The sequence below is a fragment of the Podarcis raffonei genome, chromosome Z, assembly GCF_027172205.1.
Source record: "Podarcis raffonei isolate rPodRaf1 chromosome Z, rPodRaf1.pri, whole genome shotgun sequence".
In the NCBI taxonomy this organism is placed as follows: domain Eukaryota; kingdom Metazoa; phylum Chordata; class Lepidosauria; order Squamata; family Lacertidae; genus Podarcis; species Podarcis raffonei.
The window spans coordinates 13,064,381-13,087,861 of NC_070621.1; the positions used below are offsets into that span (position 1 = coordinate 13,064,381).

The following is a 23,481-nucleotide window of genomic DNA, read 5'->3' on the forward strand; positions in this document are numbered from 1 at the left end:
ACAGAAGTGACGCAGTCATATGCCGCTTTCAACTTTTTTATTTAAAAAAATCATTGCCAACCTCCAGGCAACGCACAAAGAAACCTCTTTTGTCTTGCTGTTGCTTCTGTTCAAATAGGTTTGATAGTCTTTTTAAAATTATTACAAGAACCTGTTCAAGTCAGGATGACTGTATATAAACCAACCCACCCATCTCTGGAAGAGGCAAAACAGCCTCTCTTTCTCTCTCCTCTTCCTAATTCTAAATTTGTGTCCAACTGTACAAACTCTGAGGGAAACCTGCCTCAGCTCCTCTTGCAGCAGCCTTCAATAGGCTGGTATAAAAAAATATCTCTCTTTGGACTGGAAACTGCTCCCTTATCTAATGATGGTAGTGGTTGTCTCCCCCCCCCCCCCAATTTGAAACTGCCTTCGGTTTTGTGAATAATTTTTTATTGCTGCTGTATTCAATTGTCTTCCACTGCTGCTTTAAGCGTTCACTGCAGGGTAATTTGAAAATTAAATTGCTGTTGCTTGCTGCCTTGAGCTCTCCAAAGCAAAGGTGTATAAAACAGTTTAAACAGATGAATAAAATTCAATTCATAGCAATGATGGTATTTTTTAAATTTGTCATTATTCATTTCAATTGCGCTTCATAAACACCTTTTGTTCTCAGGAGACATACCTGCTCACTTGCATTTTGACTTGGCAAAATGGTATTTTAGGAGCAGTGGTGGCTGGCGGGGCGGAAGGCATGGAAGCCAACAGTAGATAGTGCCAGAGCCAACAATAGGTAGAACCTCCTAATCCTAGTTTTGCTCCCATTCTCATCCCTGCTGAGTTATACAAGTGACTACACTGAGACAGATGAAGGAGCTGACAGCCCCCCCCCCCCCCCGAGTGGTTGCAAGTAAGAAGACAGGAAGATGCTGGCTGACTCATGGCAGACTGAGGTTGTTGGGGCAACCTATTGGATGAGCCTTCACTATTTGGGATATTCTATCACTAGAAAGAGGCACCTCCTCCTTTGGCACAAACCTTAAACGACGCAGCCAAGAAGGTGTACAGCTGACTGAAGGTTGGCTTGTACAGCAAGTACTTGTGAGGGTTTTCCCTTCTTGCTGGCTTTTCCGTTGTCTCCTATATAAAAAAAGAAAGAAAGAAACAAGCAGCACATGTCACTAAAATAAAGGAGGTTATAGATTTTTCATCTCAGCACAGCTGCTCCTCAGATCTATACAATTAGCTCAACATGGAATTCCAACTGATCTCAAACCAAAGTTAAAATAAATTTCTACTGCCTCGCCTGGTGAGTGCAGGGCTGAAAGACGAGGGGACTTGCCTGCAGCCCTGGCTTGCTCATTTGTGATGCCAAGTTCATAGGTTCCCTCTCCAGAGCTTGCAGCATCCGGAACATGTCGATTGTCAGCTCGCTGAACTTCACCTACCAGAGACACAGTTGCAAATTAAAGGTTTTTAGGATAATGAAAGCCATTTCTGGTGGGTAAAGATTTTTTTGATTTTTTTATTGTATATAAATAAGCAAGAATAATTACATAACAGATGGAAATTAAAACATAAAAAGCCAAACCATAAAATAAGCACATAGAATAAGTACAGTTACATATAGGTTTTTTAAGTAATGAGGTCCAGGTCATTGGAGTGGGGGTGGGGAGTAAGAATAAAATGTGTCCTCACATAAAGAAAGAATATTAAGCATTATTTGACTGTCAAGTATAGTTCCAGATGGGTCAGGCTTGTGACAATGGCTGCCTTGAAAATGATGGCTCTGCTGTATATGTAATCAAGAAATGTCAAGTCGTATATAAAAAAAGGTCTGGAACTTCTAGTCCTTGTTGAAAGCTCAAATTATGTGTAATTTCATCAATTAGTGCTGGAAATGAAAGTCTTTTGAGCTACCAAGTAAGTATGTGTCTGTACCAGCTTTTAAAAACAAAAAATGAAACCTTGCATACCACTTTACAATTATTACAATAGAAACACAATGCAGTGCAAAATACTAAAAATAGTACCAGAATATACGTATTTAAAAGTCAAATCATAAAGCCATATAAAGGAGCAAAACATTCACCCTCTAAAAAGTCTAGAAAACTGGCAGAACACAGTCATAAAGGTAATGCAGGGAGAAGCCCAGAGCCCTTTTCAAAAATTATGCTTAAAATTACTGTTGAGGGCCTATATCATTACCACTCTCTCTTCATAGATAATTCTAAAAATTATAGGTGTGTGTGTATATATATATGTGTGTGTGTGTGTTAGGGATCTTCAGTATACTTCATAGCACCCTCATTAAACTACTATTCCCAGAATTCTTTGGGGGAGCCATAGATACTTTATGCTATAGTACAGGGGTAGCCAACATGGTGCCCTCTGCATGTCATTGGACTTCAACTCCCATCATCCCTTACCACTGGCCATGCTGGTTGGGGATGATGGGAGTTGGGGTCCAGCAACATATGGAGAGTGCCTTGTTGGCTACCTCTGCTATATTAGAAAGCCAATTATGTTTGTCAAATAGGTATAACCTTTGTCTCATTATTTTTTAAAGCCTGTTCATATGGATAATGCAGCTTGCAACATGGCAACAGGCTTTTTAAAGCTCAAGTTGTGATTTTGACATGTGTGACTTTTATAAATCAATCAGCATCTCTTTACAGAGCCTGATCAATGGTTCTTTCAGCCCGGTGCCACCCATTTCTGACCTGCAATGACTCTCTCCAGGGCCTTGAGCAGAGATTTTCCTCCTAGTTTGTTTAAAAGAAATGTGGGTGGTAGGAAGTGTCAAGGGCTGCTTTATGCACCTGTGCTCTACACTCTGTGCAGCCTGGATGACCACGTTCATCCCTGGGGACAAAGATTGGTTCAATTAAGACCTAACACTGAGCCATGATTATGGAAAATGAACCACGATTCAGCATGATGTCCAAGCTGGCAAGGGTAGAAGCACTCTCAGTGGCCAAACTTTTCCAGTTTGATAAATCTCCTATAGTGTGTATGTGTGTGTGTATGCATGCGCACACACGCACACACGCACACACACGTTAGGCGATATATATACATTTCCCAAGTCCTGCTGGAGATTATGTATACTGACTGGGAAATATGCACAACTCCCTCTTCACAGACTGCTTATGTGCATGTTCTCCACAAGATCTGGTGAGTGTGTGCCAGGTGTGATGCACATTAATTTTTTCAATCACTTTTTAAAATTTTAAATTCTGTAACTTAAATTTAAGATAAGTCCATCTTGTGACCTTTCATATGAAGTTCTGAAGAGATTGGTGTTTTCAGTTTCTCAATGCTGGACTGAGCTTTTAAGGTTTTTGTGTAGTCCGACAAAGCCAAAATTGTCATTTATTTTTTTAATTTCAAACCCTCATAACTCAAAAAAGGGATGAAATAAAAAGCTAAAATTTTGGATTTAAATTTAGTTTTGATCATTCAACAAGAGTACAAAGTATTAAGAAAACTGGATGACATGAGGTAAAAAAGTTGGATTGCTTGATATAAAAAACTTGTGACATGGGACGAAAGGCTTGTGTACAGGATCCCACCTGATTGTTGCAGTTGCCAATAATAAGCGCATCTGCGAGAGTCAGCTGCCCTACGATCATCCCCTGCTCCAGCAGAGGGGCTCCCGTTTCAGAGAGGCGGTTGGAGAGGATCACAAGGGTGTTGTCATCATTCAACACCATCACAGGGTCTGCCTGGAAAGAAAGGGAGACAGGCATGAGAATGAGGGTCCCTGGCATGAATTATCTGGACTCAGGTTAAACCTTGCTGGAAGTAATAAAAACACAGCAACAAAAGAACAAGCAATTAGCAAGCCTCGTATTTTCCCAAATATTCTGCTGGGAGTGTGTGTGTGCAGAAATTCAGAAGCTCTTTCCCATAAAGCCAACTACATTAAGCTGGATGAAAGGGGCAATGGAGCAGGTTAACACTAATGCTAACTGCCACTGTGATTTGGGATTCTGTTTGCCAATTATCCTGTACTAAGCTTGTTTCTTTTGGAGAAGACTCGCTTTACCATGAGGATGGCGCAGCACCAGGTGAACTGCAAATCAGCCTCTGATGTATTACTGCGAGCTTTGGAAAGTCCAGGAGTAATAAGAGCAGCTGTGATCAAAGGAATGCTCCCTGCAAGATTCTAGTCTTAATTATACATATTTCCCTCACAAGATTTGGCTTATGAGTACGGCTCCTGCATTCTATTCCTTCCCACTTAGGAATAAATAATTCTGCTTTTTGTATATATACACATACATGCTGGCAAAATTTATATTATCTTAGGAACACTGGAAGCTACCTTATACCAAGTCAGACCATTGGCTCATCAAACTCAGTATTGCCAACACTCTTTGGTCATGACTCCCTATGGTCTCAGACAGGGGACATCCCTGGAAATGCCACATTGGGGATTGAATCTGGGATGTTTTGCATGCAAAGCAGATCTTCTACCACTGAGTGATGTTGCTTCCCTTGTATAATGTTGCTCAATTTACTTTTTCTAACACTATGAAAGCAATTGTTCCTATTTGGAAAAGGCGAAGGACAATATAGAAGCAGGGGGTGAGTTACTAGGAGGGGGAATGAGTAGTAGGAGATGACTTGAAGGCACAGAAGGAAGACGATGCCCTCCCGTTTCTTTCAGCGTTTAAAGGCTTCTCACTAAAATAATGAGAACTAGAAGCATGGGTGTGTGGTTTGCCTTTTAAACAAAAACTTTGCTTCCCAGAATAGCAAACTACAATAATGGTAACTAGCTCAGATGGCTTGCTAAAAATACCAATTAACAGAGAAGACAAGAGGTATTAGTTGTAAGAATTAAGGGTCTACATATTCCGCAGCAGCCTTTAACTACCCAATGTTGGGAACAAATGGGAACACTCCATCATCCTTTGCTTGCCAATTTCTTAGGGGATTTGCCTAGCTACTGTAGAAGATAGAACACTGAGCTAAATGCCCCCTTTGCCTGAGGATTATCGCAGAAGATGTAGGATATGAGTCAAGATCTGGGAAGACACTGCACTCTTTCAGAAAGAAAGGAAAATGCAGCGATTCACTTTTAAGTCCTCACCTCGACAAATGCAGCCACCTCTTGGAGAACCAGATTCCACTCCACTTGGTCTTCTGTGTTGAAGCGGTGGGTGTAGTCTTCAATCTCATCTGACAATTCCTAGAAAGCACAGAGAGCAACAAATGAGATGATTTAGTGCTGCTTTGGGCGGGGGGCTAACTTGAGTAGATTTTGTGAGTAGGCATGTGCAGTAAGTAAGCAAACATGTGGCAATGCTCAAAAAAATTTGTTTAGAGTGTTCAGGGAAGCAGTAACAGCAGTAAACTAGAGGTGAGGAAGCGAGGATCCATGGTGCACGGCCACATCCACGCTGGTTGGCGCTTCCTAGTAAGCTGTGCTACATCATCATCATCATCATTGAAATTTTTCAACATACACTATAATAAAAAACAAAGTAATCAAACTAATCTAAATAAAAGTAAAAGCAAAAAACAACAAAGAGAGAAAGAAAAGAAAAAGAGAAAGCAGGGCAGGTGGATGATGAAAAAAGCCATCTCCCAAAGGTAGATCCTTAACTTTTGTCACCCTTCCTATCTCACCTGGGAGCTTCCCTTTCTTCTCCTAGCCTCCAACCCTGGGAGATCTTCCCTTCCCTGCACCTCACGCAGGGTCTTTCACCTGCCAACCATCACCTTCTAACCTCATTAAGCCAGAGTAGAGGACATAATGAACAAAACGAAAGATAAGCAAAAGCATAGCGGATAAAAGGAAAAAGGAAAAGGAAAATGAAAACTATATGAAGAAAAAGATAATAAAACATAAAAAGAGTGGTGAGAACTTCTGATTCAAAGCGTTCACTGCAGGATGGTATCTAGCTGTATTCCATTATAATATCCAGCTGTTTTGCATTCAGCTAGATGATGTTTTCCCAATCTTCAACCCCAGACACAAGTTCATTCTCATTTCCACAAAAAAGTCCAAAAGGGGCTCCCCAGTTGTTATTATCACTACATGCCTAGAATAGTCTTCTTCCAATCTGGTATGTTGACCTTATCTCAAAAACAAAAATAAAAACCCAACATCCACTATAAGGATAATAATCCATAGTTATCCATTTGTTGTATATTAATTAATTCGTATCCAGTTCCATATCTTCCAATCCCATTTCCTGTTGGCCATGATTTTCCATCCTAATTTGGAAAAAAGTTCCTTCCATTTCCCCCCCCCCCCAAGAGAATTGGCACAGGCTCGGTAGCTTTTTCCTTTGAATTCATTCCAACTTGTACACAGGATCATTTCTCTCTCAGCTCTATCTCTGCCATCTCAAGATGTTTCTTAATGTCTGTTAATGGTTTCATTCCCCTCCTCCAGGATCACAACTTAATCATTTGTTTGTTCCACTCCTCCAGCCACCTGTGTGAAGGTCCTTTCCATTTCATTATCTGCTGCCTCTCACTTTACCATTCTACTCTCATATTCAGGCAGATCTCGATCGGTACTTTTTCCAAAAGCTCTGTGTATTCTTTGGTCTGAGCTTCTCTGATTCGTCTTCATTCACCATATTATGCATCTCGGCTCTGAGCTATCATATTCTCAAATGTGCAACTGTTCTCACAGAGCAGTGGTTCCCAAACTTCCACTCCCCCAACCTGCAACTACTTGGAAAGTGCTATGGGTGTTGGCAGATTACTGTGTAGCTATTGTAATGCAGAGCCAGTGTGGTGTAGCAGTTAGAGTGCTAGACTAAGACCTGGGAGACCAGAGTTCTAGCCCCACCACAAAGCTCACTAGGTGTCCTTGGACCAGTCATAGTCTCTTAGTCTAACCTACAGGGCTGTTGTGAGGATAAAATTGAGAGAGGAAGAACTATGTACACCACCTTGAACTCCTTGGAGGAACTGTGGGATATAAATGTAACAATAACCATAATAATAATGCACTATGCTAGATGACTCCTGCCAACCTAGCAGTTCGAAAGTACACCAGTGCAAGTAGATAAATAGGTACAGCTGTGATGGGAAGGTAAACAGTGTTTCCGTGCGCTGCTCTGGTTCACCAGAAGCGGCTGTCATGCTGGCCACATGACCCGGAAGCTGTACACTGGCTCCCTTGGCCAATAAAGCGAAATGAGCGCTGCAACCCCAGAGTCGGTCACGACTGGACCTAACGGTCAGGGGTCCCTTTACCTTTTATGCTAGATGATATTTAATTTAATCATGAATGAACTCCTTAAATCCAGCCTTCTATTAAATCCACTGCTTTCCACGCCTTTCAAGTGCCTCTTCCTCTCCATCACTTCAGGTCCATACCACCTGGCTTCCAGGTGAACTGCTGAGTTCTGAGAACAGAGCAGTAAGTTGCACTCTCCATTCACAACTGCTGCTCCTGCAAACATGCTGTGGGCCACCTGAATTAAGCTTGCAGACCAGACCCCATCATAGAATATGTGCCCGATAATATTTTTATACAGGCAAGACAAACTTCACCACCACTTCAAATTAATAATGGAAGCACTGCTGTTTCACTCTTACACTTGGAGAGGTTTACGCCTTTACAGTATACCAGAATCATTACCCCACTCTCCGATGTTTCTACATGCACTATTGTACTCGCATAACTTTCATAACAACCCTGTGAAACAGGAAAAACTGAGAGGGAGAGAGAGGCCAAAAACCTAATTAGAAAAAGAAGAAAGCCCAGAAAAGCCATCTAATCCTAAGAGTGGGCAGTTCTGAGGCTTCTTCTTCAGCGATCACTTGTAGCCAAGTAAGATTGTCTTCCATAAACACGGTTTTAACAATGAGTCCGTAAGTGACTATGGAAGCTAATTCTGGATCCACATGTCCTTCCACAGTGGGGACATTGGTTTCCGGGCGGGAGTAATCCAACTGCACTTTATACCCAAAGTACAATCTACACCAAGGCAGGGGCTGACTGGAAGGAGGCAGGAATAGGGCAATGATTCATATAGCAACACAACAAACAGCCTCCTCCATGGATGGATACCCTGAGATTCCAGGACCCTTCCATTAATTTCTCACTGCACATTTGGGAATTGCTATTGGACAGTCAAGGGGGCATAGTGATTAGAGCGCTGAGCTTCAGTGGGGGGAAAGCCAGACACAAATGCTTTCTGGCCATCCTCAACTTAACGTGCACTCACATGGTTGTTGCAAAGCTAATACAAGGCTTCGAGCTCCTTGGAGCATGTGCAAAGCCTTAACTACACACATCACAATGGTACTATTGGTTTTACCTTTACAAGATCCTTGACGACATCCATTTTGTTCAGTAAAAGGCAAACCACAATGAATCGTGCATAATAACGCAGCTTCTTAACTACCAGTTCAGGCCTGGGAGGGAAGAAAAAAAGCGGAAAGAAAATGGGAGAAGGGAAAATTATTTAGCAGATGGAAGAGAAATGAAGAGGAACATGGCTCCTGTGAAGGAATATCAAGTGATGTCCATGTTAGATTTTAATCACAGCTGTAGTATAGGCAGAAAATATTTCACTTTCAGTGCATGTAGAATTATTGGAGCTTGAGAGGACAAGTGCTTGGAGGACCAGAGATAATTTACTCTGTATGCCTCTTTACTACCTGCCAGCACAGCTATCTGGCTAATGGGAGGGATCATAGCTCTAGAGAACAGGATTTGCATGAAGATGGTCCCACATTCAATGTCTGGCACTTCCAGCCAAACGACTCAGGTGGCTGCAGATGGGGAAATACTTTTCCCTGCCTGAGACCCTGGAAAGCCATGGCCAGTGAGATCGACAAATAGTTTGGCTTGGAATAAGGCAGGTTCCTCCGTTACTAAATCCAGCTTCTGACAGAAAGGAACAAAATGGCTGGATTTAGAGCATGTAAGAAGAAAGCTTATATCCCTTAATAAAAGAATCGGGTAAGCTTCAGTCTGTGGGGCAATCTTGGCCCTCAAGGCTGTATTCCCCAAACCATGCCTACCCAGCCACCCCATCAGCTGGCATCACTAGTGACAACATATGGTGGGAGGTAGGGTTAAATCCTGCAATGTTTTTCTACCATAAACCACTCAGCAATCCTCAGGTGAAGGGCAGTATACAAAATAAATAAATAAAATAAAATAAAATAAAATCAATAACCTCCCACTCTTCAGCTGAAGAGAAGTTAAATCCTGCTCAAGCTTAGCAGGATTGCATGAAAGCCCCTTCCTGAACCAGGAAAGGGCTTGCATGGGAACCCCCTGCTAAAACGGGAGGGAGGGCCCTCTTTTTGGCAGCACCTTGCAAGATGTTTGAAGTCCCAAGTTTGTGCCCAGTGTTGTTGTGACATTTCTCGCAGTTTATCATCATGCATTGTGGGTTTCTGAACAGATATTCCCTAAGACCTTTTGTGGGTGACATAGAAGGTAGAGGCAGGCATCCTGGCACCCTGGAGTCTCATGTAGACGATCCCTAGCAAAGAGCACCCCAGGACTGGTTTCACACCTCCAATGAAGATATCAGACAGGTATTTCCAAAACACTATTCTCCAAAGCAGCTAGCGTTAAGGCATGTTTGGCTGGGAAGGGGCTTCCAGGTCAAAGATCCCAAGCCCTTCACCCCCTCTGCAGCAACCACTGGGGCTCCTGTCGGGAACCTACAGTTTTGTATTCTGCTTCCCCTGCATTAAAGCCCACCAGGGGTATTATTACTGCTGCTGCTGCTGTATTTATTTATACCCTGCCTTTTTCCCTAATGGGACTAAAGGCGACTGACAACTAAAATAGAAACAGCTAAAAACATATTAAAAAGCAATCATCAAAAAACAATTAAGCGTTAGTAGAATATATATATGTGTGTGTGTGTGTTAAAAATTGTATTATTTTGGTGCGCGCGCACACACACATAAAAAAGATCATTAAAATAAAAAACATCACAGCACCAGCCCTTTCCTTAAAAGTAAACAGCCATAACAGGGAAGACAGTTCCAAAGGGCTGACTGCAGCAAGTTGCTGATTCTGTGGGTTCACCCTATCTATACTATAATTAGTTAATAGGATCTTATTTCCCAAATGACTCTGGAAAATTGGGCTTGTAAAGCCGGCTTGACACTCATATCATCCATAAGATATCTGCTGTGGCACTTGGCTTAGGGTTCTTGCTTTTACCCTAAGTTCTTTTCCCAAGTACAGAGTTGCCTTACTCATTATTCCATGTATTTATGTCTTTTCTTTCTCTTTATCTACTTGCTCGCCAAAGTGTTGGAGGGGACATTGCTTTGGAACATTGAGCAGAGATAAAGCATACTTCTGAAGAACACTCTAGAAACCCTGTTCATTCACAGGCTGGAATGTTACATCCGCTGGAAAGGGGGATGTGTTACAGATGGAAGCAGTACCCTGGGCAGTGATGGGCTCCTAAATACCCAAGTGGCTCCACCAAGCCAGGGTGGTAACTGGCTCTCCTCAACAGGAAGGGCTTATAAAAGATTCCTGAATGAGCAGTGATGAGAAACCGAAACAACAACTCAATGCCAAAAAGGATCTGCACCCTCAATGTTGTAGGCCCAACTCTATGGAACTCCCCACAAGAAGTTAGACAGACACTGTCCCTATTGATTTTCAGACACCTGGTCAAGACCATTATGTTTCAGGAGGCCACTGCACCCTGAATACTTCTTGGATGTTTTGCATTACTTTCTTTTTTCTTTTTAGATTCTTTAGGTTTTAACTTTCGGTGGTTTAATTTAGTTCTTAAATTATGTATATGGTATAGCTTATTGTTGTAAGCCGCTTTGAGACCTAGATGGTGAAAAGCAGGATACAAACGTTGAAATAAAAATAATAATCTGGAGTCTAAGAACAAATGGAGAGCCACGAGTACCCATGTGCTACAGTTTTGGATAATAATAGGTTTCTCCTGGATCTGGCTCACATAAAGTCTTGGCTTCTTCCTTGATTGACTCACTTGGCTCCTACTCCTGGGCCCTCATTTAACAGCTGCCTATGACTCATCAGGGATAGGGAACTTGTAGCCCTTCAGATTCTGCTGAACTGCAACTCCTTCACCCCAGACCCCAGCTTGGGCTTGATGGGCATTACGGTCTAATGACATCTGAGGAGCCACAGGTTCCCCCATCCCTGCTCCTGCCAACACCTGCACCTCAAGGGAGGAGACACACAGGTAGCCAAGGGATGCCAACTGAACTGAAAGTGGCTGCCCACCAGCTGCCAAGTCACACAAGTTTGAGAATCCAGTACTTCTCGCTTTTAAATTGCAAAAAACTCACAAGACTGAGGCATGGCCTGACCTGTCTTCTTTGTTGACTTGCGAGTAGTAAGACCTCTGGCGGATAGCAGAGTAGAAGGAAAAGGCTTCATTCAGGTAGCTGGTTTCAGACGTGCGAAGGCTGTGTGGGAAGAAACACAAAGGGCTCACTGCTCTGCTAGATGAACATGTACCCCTCCTGCCCTTGGCTGAGAGGGCTGTCCATCTCACAGCAGTCCTCCTGGCACTTCTGACATTCCACTGAACTTTTTGCCACTCTTAATTGCTAAGGCCAGCAAGACTTTCATTACAGAGAGACTGAGACAGACAGACAAACAGACACACACACACACACACACACACACACACTGCATCCAGGAAGGGTTGTCACTCACTAGTAGTGGTAGTAAAGCTGCCCAATCTTGGAAGCGATTTCGCCAATTTGCCAGCGCTTTAATCCGTACCGATTGTCCAGAACTTGCCTTTATTTTTGCGGAGAAGAAAGGGAGAGTGTCACGTTCTATATGTTTATACACATACATATATATTAATTAAAAATAACAAAATATAATACTGAGTGCCCAAAATAAAAGGAATACCTAGAACTGAACATAGCAGGATATATTCATGTACCAAAATCAAGTACAGCAAATCAATATTACAAGGTTCCAAGCAACACAATTATTGCTCCAGTACATTATAATGAGACTCCTTTCTCCATTATCTTGCTGTCTTCCCTCTCTGGTTCTGATTATAAGTGTGAGCTTTACCATACATACTATGCCCCAGATTTTAGTCATCCATTCTCTCATGGATAGTGTACTCATTTCCCCCCAAGATTGTCAATAATAATTCTGGAACCAGTCAAGAAATGTTGCATTAATTCCCTGAGAAATCCTCAGACTCTCAGAAGGCAGTATTAAGCTCATTTGCTGATAACCACATTTCTCCCCGCCCCCCCCTCTCTCACACACACACCACCTCAAGGGGCATTTCTATACTACATGCTTCTACCAATTTAACTGGCATAGTATCCCCTCCTCCCCACAGACATTATGGGAATTGTAGTTTGGCAGAGGTGCTGAGAGTGTTTCATACTGATTCTTAGCTTCCAACAAGTAACTACCTACTCTGTGAGAGAAGATGAACGACAAGGAAAGTCATACTTCTGCTCTATTCTACCTTGGTCAAGCCACACCTGGAGTACTGTGTCCAATTCTGGGTACTGCAATTTAAGAAGGTCATCGACAAGCTGGAACATGTTCAGAGGAGGGCAACCAAGATGATCAAAGGTCTGGAAACAAAGCCTTATAAGGAACAGTTGTGGGAGTTGGGTATATTTAGCCTGGCTAAGAGGAGACTGAGAGGAGATAGGACAGACATCTTCAATAGCTAAAAATGGCTGTCACATGGAAGATGGAGCAAGCTATTTCCTGCTCTGCACTGTAGGACCTAAACCAATGGATTCAAGTTACAAGAAAGGAGATTCTGATTAAATATCAGGAAGAACTTTCTGACGGTAAGAGCCGTTTTACAGTGGAACAGACTCCCTCAGGAGGTGATGGACTCTCCTTCCTTGGAGGTTAATAAGCAGAGGCTGGATGGCCATCTGTCACAGATACTTTAGTTTAGATTCCTGCATTGCAGGGAGTTGGACTAGATGACCCTCAAGGTCCCTTCCAACTCTACAATTCTATGATTCCATGACTGGAAAAGCAGTTAACTTGCACTATGTATTGTATTTTCTCCATTGAGTTAATGCTCTATTTTTCTGAGGGTTGTTTAAGGCTCTCTTGCCCAGGAAAGGAGGGTGCCCTGGGCAACCTAGCCAACTGGCACCATCACACACACCACTCTGGCCCACGTGTTCCTGGAAGAGGTAGGCAGCCATCTCGATGCAGAGTTGGCTCTTACCGGTGCTGCTGCTGGAACTTCCAGAGCTTGGTGTAAACATCAAAGGTCCGCCCAAAATACGATTGCCACTGCTTCTGCCCATACTGAGGCAAGTCTCTGCAAGAGAGCCAATAGGAAGAGTCCATGTTACCAAGCAGGGAAGAAAGGAGGAGGGGCATTCACTGTGGGAAGAGACAGTCCAGAGACAACCTGGTGCTACTTATCTCATCATGCCTGCCTCATAATTCTAATGCTAACATTCATGTATCTACTTTACATTATGGAAAACTGTCCATTTGCTTTGCATTTGGACACCTCTTAAGGTATCACAATTAAATTTGGCACAATGGTTCCTGGGAAGAAGCAGCAGGTTTTCATCTATGCTTGAAGAGAATTGGGCACCATTCTGAATCAAGATGATACGTGGAGCCTTTCAAAACTGCACTGATTTTAACCACTAATTTCAACACGGCATGGATTGTTTTTTGTTGTTTCTAAGAATTCCTGAGCCACACAGGGTAGGCAGTTGCTATGTTCCTATATACATATCCATCCAAGATTGGGGTTGTGGGTCATTTTTGTCATTAAAAACATAGATTTTGGAGTGAGGGGACAGATTAAGATCCTCCTTGCTAGTATTGTATTCTTTTAAAGATGTCACATACTATACTTCATACCCCATAAATAGTAGGCTTTATTTATCAATGAATAAAACGGCATTTGTCCCACTACTTTCACCAAAAAGAACTGACCCAAAAACTTATAACAGCAGCAGCTTTGGTTTCCTAGGTATCAATATATACCTTCCCATAAGCTTATCAATAACACACTTTAATATGTGAGTGACCATGTTCAACAGCAGGTCCCTGGTTAAAATTTCTGGCATGCAAATCTCGCTGACCAAACCCACAGGCACAGCCTTGAGTACTTCCAAACCTATTCACAAGACACAGCAAGTCCCCTCCCATTCTTAAAATAAACACCATTCAAGCTTAGGAAACAATCACCTCCTCTCTTGGAAGGGAATGAAATACTCTATCCACTTATCTGGTATATAATTTAAGAACATAAGAAAAGCCTGCTGGATCAGGCCAACGGCCCATCTTATCCAGCATCGTGTTCTTGCAGTGGCCAACTAGATGCCTGTGGGAAACCTGAAAGCAGGACCTGGGCACAAGAGCAGCAGTCTCCCCTCCCTATGATTTCCAGCAACTGGTATCCAGAAGCATTTACTGGCTCCAACTATAGAGACAGATTACAGTCATCTTCGGGCTCTGGGGAAGGTCTCCTCATGACCCATGAGGGCTCTCCAGGGTGCTCCCCGCTTATGCACATTTCACTTTTGCGCATGGAGCACATAACATAGCCCCCAACATGAATGGGGAGTCACCTGTACTTTTAACACACAGGCCTAGAAAGAAATCTGACGGGCAGCAGCTCTCTAGCTTCTGAGCTTTCAGTAGGTATCATCCACACACATCTTTCACAGCCAGAAAGGTTACAAAAAACTTTAAACATTCAGTGTTAGATTCTACTTGCACCAACACATTCTGGACCTTTCCTGTGGCCCCACAGCATCAGTGCAGCCTACTGGTTCCAATACCTTAGTAATTTCTCCAACGCTACCTAAATTCCTTGAAGAACACTGGTACCCACAAAGGGAGGCGCATGTCCAGCATTGACAGCACAAAGCCTACTGAGGATGCACCACATCCTTCAGCTGCAGGAGGGGACACCCTCTTCCTCAGCACACTGATTTTCACACTCACAATTCCTGCTCCCTCACAGTTTATAATAGGAAGAAGCTATTAGCCCAGCATGCAGCCGCAACAAAAAGCCTTTGCAGAATGCAGGCAATTATGGGGTGGGTGGTGAAGGAATCTGCAATGCGTCTTAGGCTTGGCTATTCTTCAGGGAAAACAACATATGTGGCCCAAGTGCTTGCTTTGGCCCAGCAGGGAACCGGGTCCATGTAGGGAATGGGATCACAAAGTGGTTGCTTTTCATAACCTTCCCATACACTCTTGCACTTTCCCGCAGAGCTGCTCACTTGCTTTTACACCAGCACTGGGTTCTCAGACATGCAGCTCACCAACAGGCTCATTAATGAGCAGTTGGGACAATTTGCAAGAATCCATGCCATATTCAGCACAAAATGGCCATTCTTCCCCAAGATAAGTTTAAACACAACACTGTTTGCTGCAAATTTCAGAGTGAACCAGGGAAAACTGGCTGTGGAAGATGCCTACTGGCTAGTATCCGTGACAACAGAAAGATTGTGAGCAGCTCTGCAACTATTTCACTAGAGATCCTCTTGGGTGCTAAGATTAGCAGAGCTGGCCTTCTTAGTGGTTCCTCTGCTCTCAGGAGCTTGAGGTGTTGTTGTTTTTTGCAATGACACAGGAGAGGGTATTTTATGTGGCAGCCCCTAAGTTCTAGAATTCCCTCCCCACAGAGGGCCATCTGACACCTTCATTATAATGATTCTGGTCGGAGTGCTGAAGACACGCTTCCTTACTGCAGCTTTCGACATCTGAGGTGTACAGTTTTAGAATCCACCTTATTTCTGTGATTGTGTTGGTTTTAAGCTGTTTTAATATTGTATTTTAATGTTGTAACCCACCTGGGACCTTAGGATGAAGGGCAGGTAATAAATTTTAATAATATTAGCAATGACAATTATTAAGCTTGTGACTTTGCCTGGGGAAGGATAGGAGCGAAAACAAGGTGCAATATGGACATTTTTTTTAATTTAACAGGATTTGTTTAGCAATTGTTGAAACCCTCTAAGTGATTTACGTAAGATGGACATATTATTAACACTTGCCACTTGAAGAAGAAAAAGTGGGCAGTCAACATAACCTGCCAGCCGAGGGATAACACTAGCCTTGTATTTCAGCCCTTGCCTTGTAGAATCTGAACAGAAGAAACAGCATGCTGGCAAGTGAGAAGGCTGGCAGAGTAGGGCAAGAGTAATCTACCCCTTCTCTGGGCCTAGCACAGAAATCAAGGCAGGAAGGCCCCCTTTCCTTTCCTTTGCCCAGAAAATGCTGTTGGCCAATGGCCACTCAGCAACCTGCCCCCCTTTTGCCAGTCAGTTCCCTTCAGGCTAGTCTCTTAAAGGAAAAATGAAATTGCAGACTAGCACATTTTGTGGGCTTATTTCCAAGGGTGATGCTAACAGAATTCAACTTGTGGGGACAGCATTATGCTTGCAATACAAGTTGTGAAGGCAGAACAACAAGGAAGAACCCACCATTAATTATTATGGGTTACTGCCAACTAAGTCCTACTCAGAGAAGACCCACTGAAATTCATGGGCTTAAGTTTACCATGGGTCTTCTCTGAGTAGGGCTTACTTTTGCTACAACCGTACACATTCTGCACCAGATATCAGATCACCCTTGACTGGTTTGAAAATGGGCTAATTCACATTGTGCACATAAACCTAAGATTTATTGGCCAAGGATTCAAAAAACCATTGTCCTGAAAGCATAACATAGGCAGCTTCCCATCTGTCTATCCTGCTAGCATAGTACCGTCTCCTTTCACTATCAGCAGCAATTTAGGATCATGGACAGAGGCCTTTCCCATTACCTATTACCTGACCCTTTTTAAAAAATCAGCATTAGCCACTTTCCCTACAAAAGATCAGGAGATAACTAGAGATGCCTAGGACTGAAGCTGTGACCTTTTGCATAGGAACATAGGTAAACGACTACTGTGAACACCACTGCTAAAACACTCGATGCAGCAAGTACGAGGGCATCCTTTTCCTCCTCCTCCTCCTCCTCCTCCTCCTCCTCCTCCTCCTCCTCCTCCTGAGCTTAGAAATACCCCAAGTGCAACCCAGAGGAGAGCTTCCCCTCCTTCTGAGCATACCAGTCTTGGTGTTAATCCATGATCTCATCTGGGCTTCAAAGGGAACCTGAGTGCCTCCAAAGCTCAGATGCCTAGGACTGAAGCTGTGACCTTTTGCATAGGAACATAGGTAAATGACTACTGTGAACACCACTGCTAAAACACTCCATGCAGCAGGTACAAGGGCATTCTCCTCCTCCTCCTCCTCCTGAGCTTAGAAATACCCCAAGTGCAACCCAGAGGAGAGCTTCCCCTCCTTCTGAGCATAGCAGTTTTGGGGTTAATCCATGATCTCATCTGGGCTTCAAAGGGAACCTGAGTGCCTCCAAAGCTTAGCGCAGCATCAGACATCAGATCCTCCCACCAGGGCTGGGTCAATAGAAACTATACATCTTTTTCTTCTTCTTTTGCTTTCCAGGACACCCAGCTCCCCCACCCCACCCTAAAATGTGTGGGTCCTTGCTCATATAACTTGATTTCAAAGCTGAATGGGTGAACTTAATTATTCAGCATTAAAGTATTAGTCAAGTCAGCCAGACCCCTGAGGGTTTGCCAGCAGTTTCTCCATGACCATCTTTCATTTCTACAACCTAGTTCTTTAAGCAGTGTCAGAATGAATGATTGAATTGTTTTATTTCAGTCACTGACCAGAGTGAAGCAGTGTCAGAAATGGGCTGGATTGGTATGGCTCCCCTTTATCACATGCACAGCCCAACAAGACAACAACACGAACCCACCGACAGCATGCAATTCAATATGGATAACTTAATCCAACAACACCCCCCCTTCACACAACCACAAACAAATCCCACTGAAGCCAACCAAAGACAATCAACCACACCCTAGGCCACCCCAACCTCTCTCACCACCAAGGAAAAATAACAAGAATAGAAAGAGAACCTACCCAAGTGGCGTTGACACAAAACCCCTACACATACACTAAGTAAAAGAACAAAAGCTTTACCACCACCACCCTCTCTCCCACCCGCCCCTCTTTTCTTCCCAACCCTATACTGCATATAACACCAATGTCTCACAACAAATATAACTGGTAGAAAACACAACCTGAAAAAAGAGACAGTGCATGTGCTTTTGAAAACAAGGAAAATCTTTTAATAAAATTTGTTTTAAAAAGAAAAAAGCAATGGGCGAGATTTATTTCGCTCCAAATTTTTGGTCTAACACTAAAAGCAAACAGCCAGTCCAGAGCAGGCTGGATATTGACTGACAATCACCATCCAATCCCCGCCACTCGCCACTGTAAACAGATACTGCTGTTGTGGTCGGTTGGTGCTCTGTACCTCCCCTTCTTGCTCTTACACTCACTATTATCCTGGGAGACGGTAACTCAGGTAACTGCTGCTTACCCACAGGCACTGGCGAGGGAACCTGAGCCAAGAGCAGCAAATACCAAGTGATCCCCACAGGCCTGCAGGCACCAAGCCCAGGCTCTCTGTAGAGCCAGTCAAACACAGTACCATTTGCTCCAGTTTTCATTTCTGGAGAAATGTATTGGCTCGTGTTTTTCTGAGCCAAAAGATACAGCCGGAATTCTGCAGCAGCGCACCCTCCCCTTTCCACCTCTCACTTGCAGGCAGGTTGCTTTACCAGACAGCGTGCATGCATGATTAGAGGACACACACACACGCAGCAAAGACTATAAATGCCTGCACTCAAGAGCTGTTCTACAAGAAGCAGTTTTGTGTGCACAGCTGAATGAAGTGGCAATGAGGCCGCAGCATGGACTGTACCACTGTGAGGGGAGGAAGGGAGATCACATTACAACAAAGCAAAGCAAAACAAGACAAAAAAACCTCACTCCTTCAAGTAGAGAAGTAGCTTGAAGCAGGCAAGGCAAGAACCTTTGTCTCTGATGTGGGACTTCAATAACATGTATTTACAAAGAAAATCATGTAGTGGAACATTCAATAACGTGAACCTGCTTCTGAAGCCTGACATCAGGAGCTGAGACCCAGTTACGGAACTCAATTCCAAGTGGTATCAAGGCAAAGCCCATCTCTAGTCTCTTTCAAATGGGTCTTAAAGATGTTTTTCTTTGCTGTGGCCTTTGGGGGTTAGTTTGATTGCAGTTTGAAATGGGCTATCTTGCCTTATATATATTTCGGGATGTGACTGGTTATTTTATGTGTTTTCAATATTTCATTTCTGTGAGTGTGATTATAAACCATACTGAGAGTCAGTCTTCTCTGAAAAGTGGTATAAAGTCTTAAATACATGCATACCAGTGGAGCCTCATTCATTTGGGCTAATAGGGGGCACTGCCCCATTAACCTCAGTCCACCCTCAGCTAGCCCCCACCTACCTACCTCCTGGCTCACAACCAGTCAAGGAGGAGAACCTCCCTGCCGTATTCATCCTCCCTGGCCTCAGGGATGCCCTTGTGGAACTCAGCAGGCAGGAGGCTGGGAGCAGAACTACAATTGGTTGGCCCTAGCTCCATCTATTATTGGCTCTGGCTCCATCTACTGTTGAGCTCCCAGTCTTTCTCTCTATCAGTCCCAATGGGCATCAGTCATAACAGATGTTTACATAAATACTTAACAGCTCAAGATTCCACCACCTCATTCTGCTACCGTGTGTTCATTCAGGTTATGCAGGATGAGAAGGTAGTTTTGGGTCATACCACTTCAGACAGAAGGGAACTGCATATAGAAAAGTAGGGTATAAGCTTAACTGTGAAAAGATGCAGTTCACCACCTCCACCATTTCACCATACCAAGCTCTCAGGCAGCTTCCAAGGGGGCTTGCTAAAGAGCCTTGGCTCCTTTCTCCCAGAACAGACCCTTCTTTCTACCTTCCACTTGGAGGACCTTGCCAGTGTCAAAAACAACAACCGCTGCCTATAGGAGGCTGCTTCACATAAGGGATGCCTCTGGCACAAAGGGAGGAATTTAACATTTGAGCCACAAAAAAATAAAACAATTGCCAGAGTCACCTTGGCTAAAAGAGGGAAGGGGAAAAGCAGATTCAGTATGACATAAAAGAGTTTAAATGAGAGGATTCTTGGATGCACACCTCTTAGATGCCTGCCAATGAAGCAGCAACAGGGCTGATCACTATCTTGCTTTTCATTAATTTGGTTTTTTTCAGCTTGCGATTGAAGTTATAGCAACAGGTAGTGGGCTTTGAAGCACTTTGAAGCCCTCTCCTTACTTGCACAGCTCTTTGTGAATATTAGCTCTAAAGCAGGAAGGTACAGGATAATCATACTGGAGCAAGCAACTGGTCAAGGCTGCGGAGGCAGTTTATAGGAGACAAATTCTTGCTGTGGGTGCCCATTTTGAGCATACCACATGCACAAAAGTTTGAGGTATCTTCAGCACTTTACAAATTCCACTTGCATCTAATTAAAACCAAGGATCAGTCTTTAACACATAGAACCATAGGCAATCCAGGATTTTGGATGGGGGTCTGCCCTAGTCCTTGTTCTTTCTAGAGATGCCAGGGACTGAACCTGGGACCTTCTGTATGCAAGACAGATGCTCTAACACTGAGCTGTGGTCCTTCCTCAAAACAACACAGGGGTGGGAAACCTGTGGCCCTCCAGATGTTTTGGGAGACTCACAGTGGGAAGACCTGGATTCAGATCATTGGCTAAAGCTCACTGGGTAATAGAGATCAGAGAATTCCGATGAAAACAGAAGCAGCAGCAGAAATTGTTAATGTTCACTTATTCATCCCATTTCAGGAATTGATATAAATCCAGCAAATATGATTGGCATTTGCTGTTGTTGCTGCTTTCAGTCTGCAAATGATTCTTAACTGACTGCATTCCCGCCTCCACCACCATTGTGTTTCCTTTGCATTAAAATGAATGGGGTGGAATAACATAATGACAATATAATTTACATAACTATTTAAGCAAGTTACATAATTTTGCCACAGCAGACAGCAAGACAAATAACTATTTTTGATAGAAAATGAACTGCAGCAGAACAGAAACAGTGCGTCATGCAATGACTACAGGGCAGAATGGAAAACAATGCATTCCTACATGCCAACAGGGCCATTCTCTATGTCTGTCTCTGAAACAGGTTAGGCTGAAAGGGAAAGAAAGTCGGTTGGGTGGATAAAATGGGGTTGGAAGAAACAATCATGAATACCACTCTGAGATCCTTAAGGGAAGGATAAAAAATGTGAATAAAATAGAAGTGTCCCCCTAAGGAGGCAGAACACAGAGGCACCAAGATTTTGCAATTGTATAGCAGACACGATATCTAAAGGACAATCTGACAGCTCTGGCAGAATCCTCGAGTTTGGGCGGTCGCTGTTTCTAAAGCCACAAACACACAGCCTCTGACTAAAATGATGTTCCAAAGAAATAACTTCTAGCTCTTTAAAGAAAAAAGAAAAGAAAAAGCCTGAAGACCAATTGTTTTCTTCCACATTTTAAAGTTGAGTTTCTTCACACACAAACCCATCTGGCTTCACTTGGTAATCCCTGCTCTTTTTCCTGCAATGGACACAGTCACTGCCCAGTCTCCTGTTTCATCTCCCCAAATCCTTCTGCTCACTTATGTCAGCTATGTACTCTTTTCCCAAGGAAAAACATTATATTCTGCATGAAGGCAACCCAATGCTCCACACCAAGAATCCTGTAAGCTGTACACACTTCAGGAAACTGAGGGTGTTCGGGTCATCTCTTATTTTGAATCACATACTGTATTATATCCTTGTGGTAGCTGCCAAGCACTTGAGAACTTCTAGATAAAGCTTCAGAAGCCAGAGGGGTGGATTCAGGAAGGTTTCTGGAGTTGGAGTGGAGATTCAGCATACTGCAGAGCTCTGTGTTATTAGCAAAACTAGAATTGTGCAAAACACGAGGAATGCAAAATCTGCATAATTAATACAGTTTGTAGATTTAAACTTTTCCCAGTAAGGAATCTAGATTGCCAGATTCCAGAATTTTTGAGTTGTTGGTTTCTCCCCCAGCTCAAACCCTACCTATACAAAACACCTGAAACTGACTGACCTTAAGCCATTGAAGAGCTGTTTGGATTTATCCAGCAGATAACAGAAGTCCGTGACAGTTTTCCTCTCTCCCTGAGGGATGTCATCCTCCATGCCGCCTGTCGACATGGCTTCTTTCAGGGCAAACTCAGTCCTAGAAAGGGAATGCAGGCAAAAATCTAGATTAGCCATGGGTGGCAGGAAGGTCAGAATGAAAATGCTGCAGCTGGGAGTCTGGCACATAGAGTGTCACAAGAATGAAAAGGGGAAAACACACACACACATGCAAACACACATCACCCTCCCCACAGAGGCCTACTAAAATCCACAAGGAGAGAGAGTCTCAGCAAGTGACTGTCATTTGCTGTTTCTTTGCTCCATTCATTACTGAACTGCATACATCAAGGGGGCCTATTAAAGTTGTGGGTTGTTGTTGTTTTTTAAAAGATCCCTGTGCCTGTTCAATTAAGTCTCTCTAGCTTTGTCCGCTAGTAGAGCTATAGGTTTACCCCACAGCAGGAATTTAAGAACAGCCCTGCTAGATCAGGCCAGTGACCCATCTAGTCCAGCATCCTGTTCTTGAGGTGGCCAACCTGATGCCTGTAGGAAACCTTTAAGCAGGACTTGAGCACAACAGTACTCTCCCCTCCTGCAGTTTCCAGCAACTTATAAGTGTAGATGTGTGGGTGTAACACCCCCCCCACACACACATATAAAAGTTTTTCATGGTACAATAAGAAAATGGCTACAAAAACTACAAAAAGAACAGGTAGAATATGGAGTCCTCTCCTAGAGGCAATTCTCAGCCCCCACCATCTACAGAGGGTAGCAGTCCCTCCCAGATCTCACCTGGGATCCTTTTTTTCTCCTCCCAGCCTCTCATGCTGGGAGACCAACATTACCCTGTCTCCCACCCAGGGCCCTCCATCAACCATCTACCACCCCCATGAGTACACAATCCCCAAAACACAAGGCCCCAAACATAGGGCTCCAAAAGGAAAAAGGAAACATAAGGAAAAAAAGGAAAGAAAGAGGGAGGCAAAAAGACAAAAGAAAAAGAAACATTAGAGATAGATTAAAAGGGCTTCTGATTTTTTGTCTGCTGGTTACATGTCCATGTTAAAATCCCTCCACTATGTGATCCCTCCAATATGCAACACATGTTGGAGGGATCACATAGTGGAGGGATTTTAACATGGACATGTAACCAGCAGACAAAAAATCAGAAGCCCTTTTAATCTATCTCTAATGTTTCTTTTTCTTTTGTCTTTTTGCCTCCCTCTTTCTTTCCTTTTTTTCTTATGTTTCCTTTTGTGAGTACATTTGTGAGTACATATGTGAGTACATATTGGAACAGTATTCCGTATTTCCTCATTCTATATACTTTAATTCAAGCCCATTTCCTTATGTTCAAGTTCTGTTTCTTGTTGTATTTATGATAGAATCCCAATCTCCTCCTCTTGGACCTCCCATTTTCGTTTCCCCCAGTCTTTCTTCAGAGAGAGTA

General features: G+C 43.3%; 1 protein-coding gene across 1 annotated transcript in view; it reads right to left on the reverse strand.

The window, feature by feature from the left end:
* The window catches only part of SCAI (suppressor of cancer cell invasion), a 78,140-nt gene that overhangs the window by 14,320 nt on the left and 40,339 nt on the right, over positions 1-23,481 (reverse strand). Inside the window, exons 3-11 of the mRNA XM_053374389.1 lie at positions 21,997-22,128; positions 13,164-13,259; positions 11,645-11,731; positions 11,293-11,391; positions 8,277-8,373; positions 5,081-5,179; positions 3,555-3,707; positions 1,322-1,423; positions 1,018-1,119 (exon numbers count right to left, since the gene is read on the reverse strand). Of these exons, the coding sequence (XP_053230364.1) occupies positions 1,018-1,119; positions 1,322-1,423; positions 3,555-3,707; positions 5,081-5,179; positions 8,277-8,373; positions 11,293-11,391; positions 11,645-11,731; positions 13,164-13,259; positions 21,997-22,128 (967 nt within the window). The remainder of the gene's footprint in view (positions 1-1,017; positions 1,120-1,321; positions 1,424-3,554; positions 3,708-5,080; positions 5,180-8,276; positions 8,374-11,292; positions 11,392-11,644; positions 11,732-13,163; positions 13,260-21,996; positions 22,129-23,481) is intronic.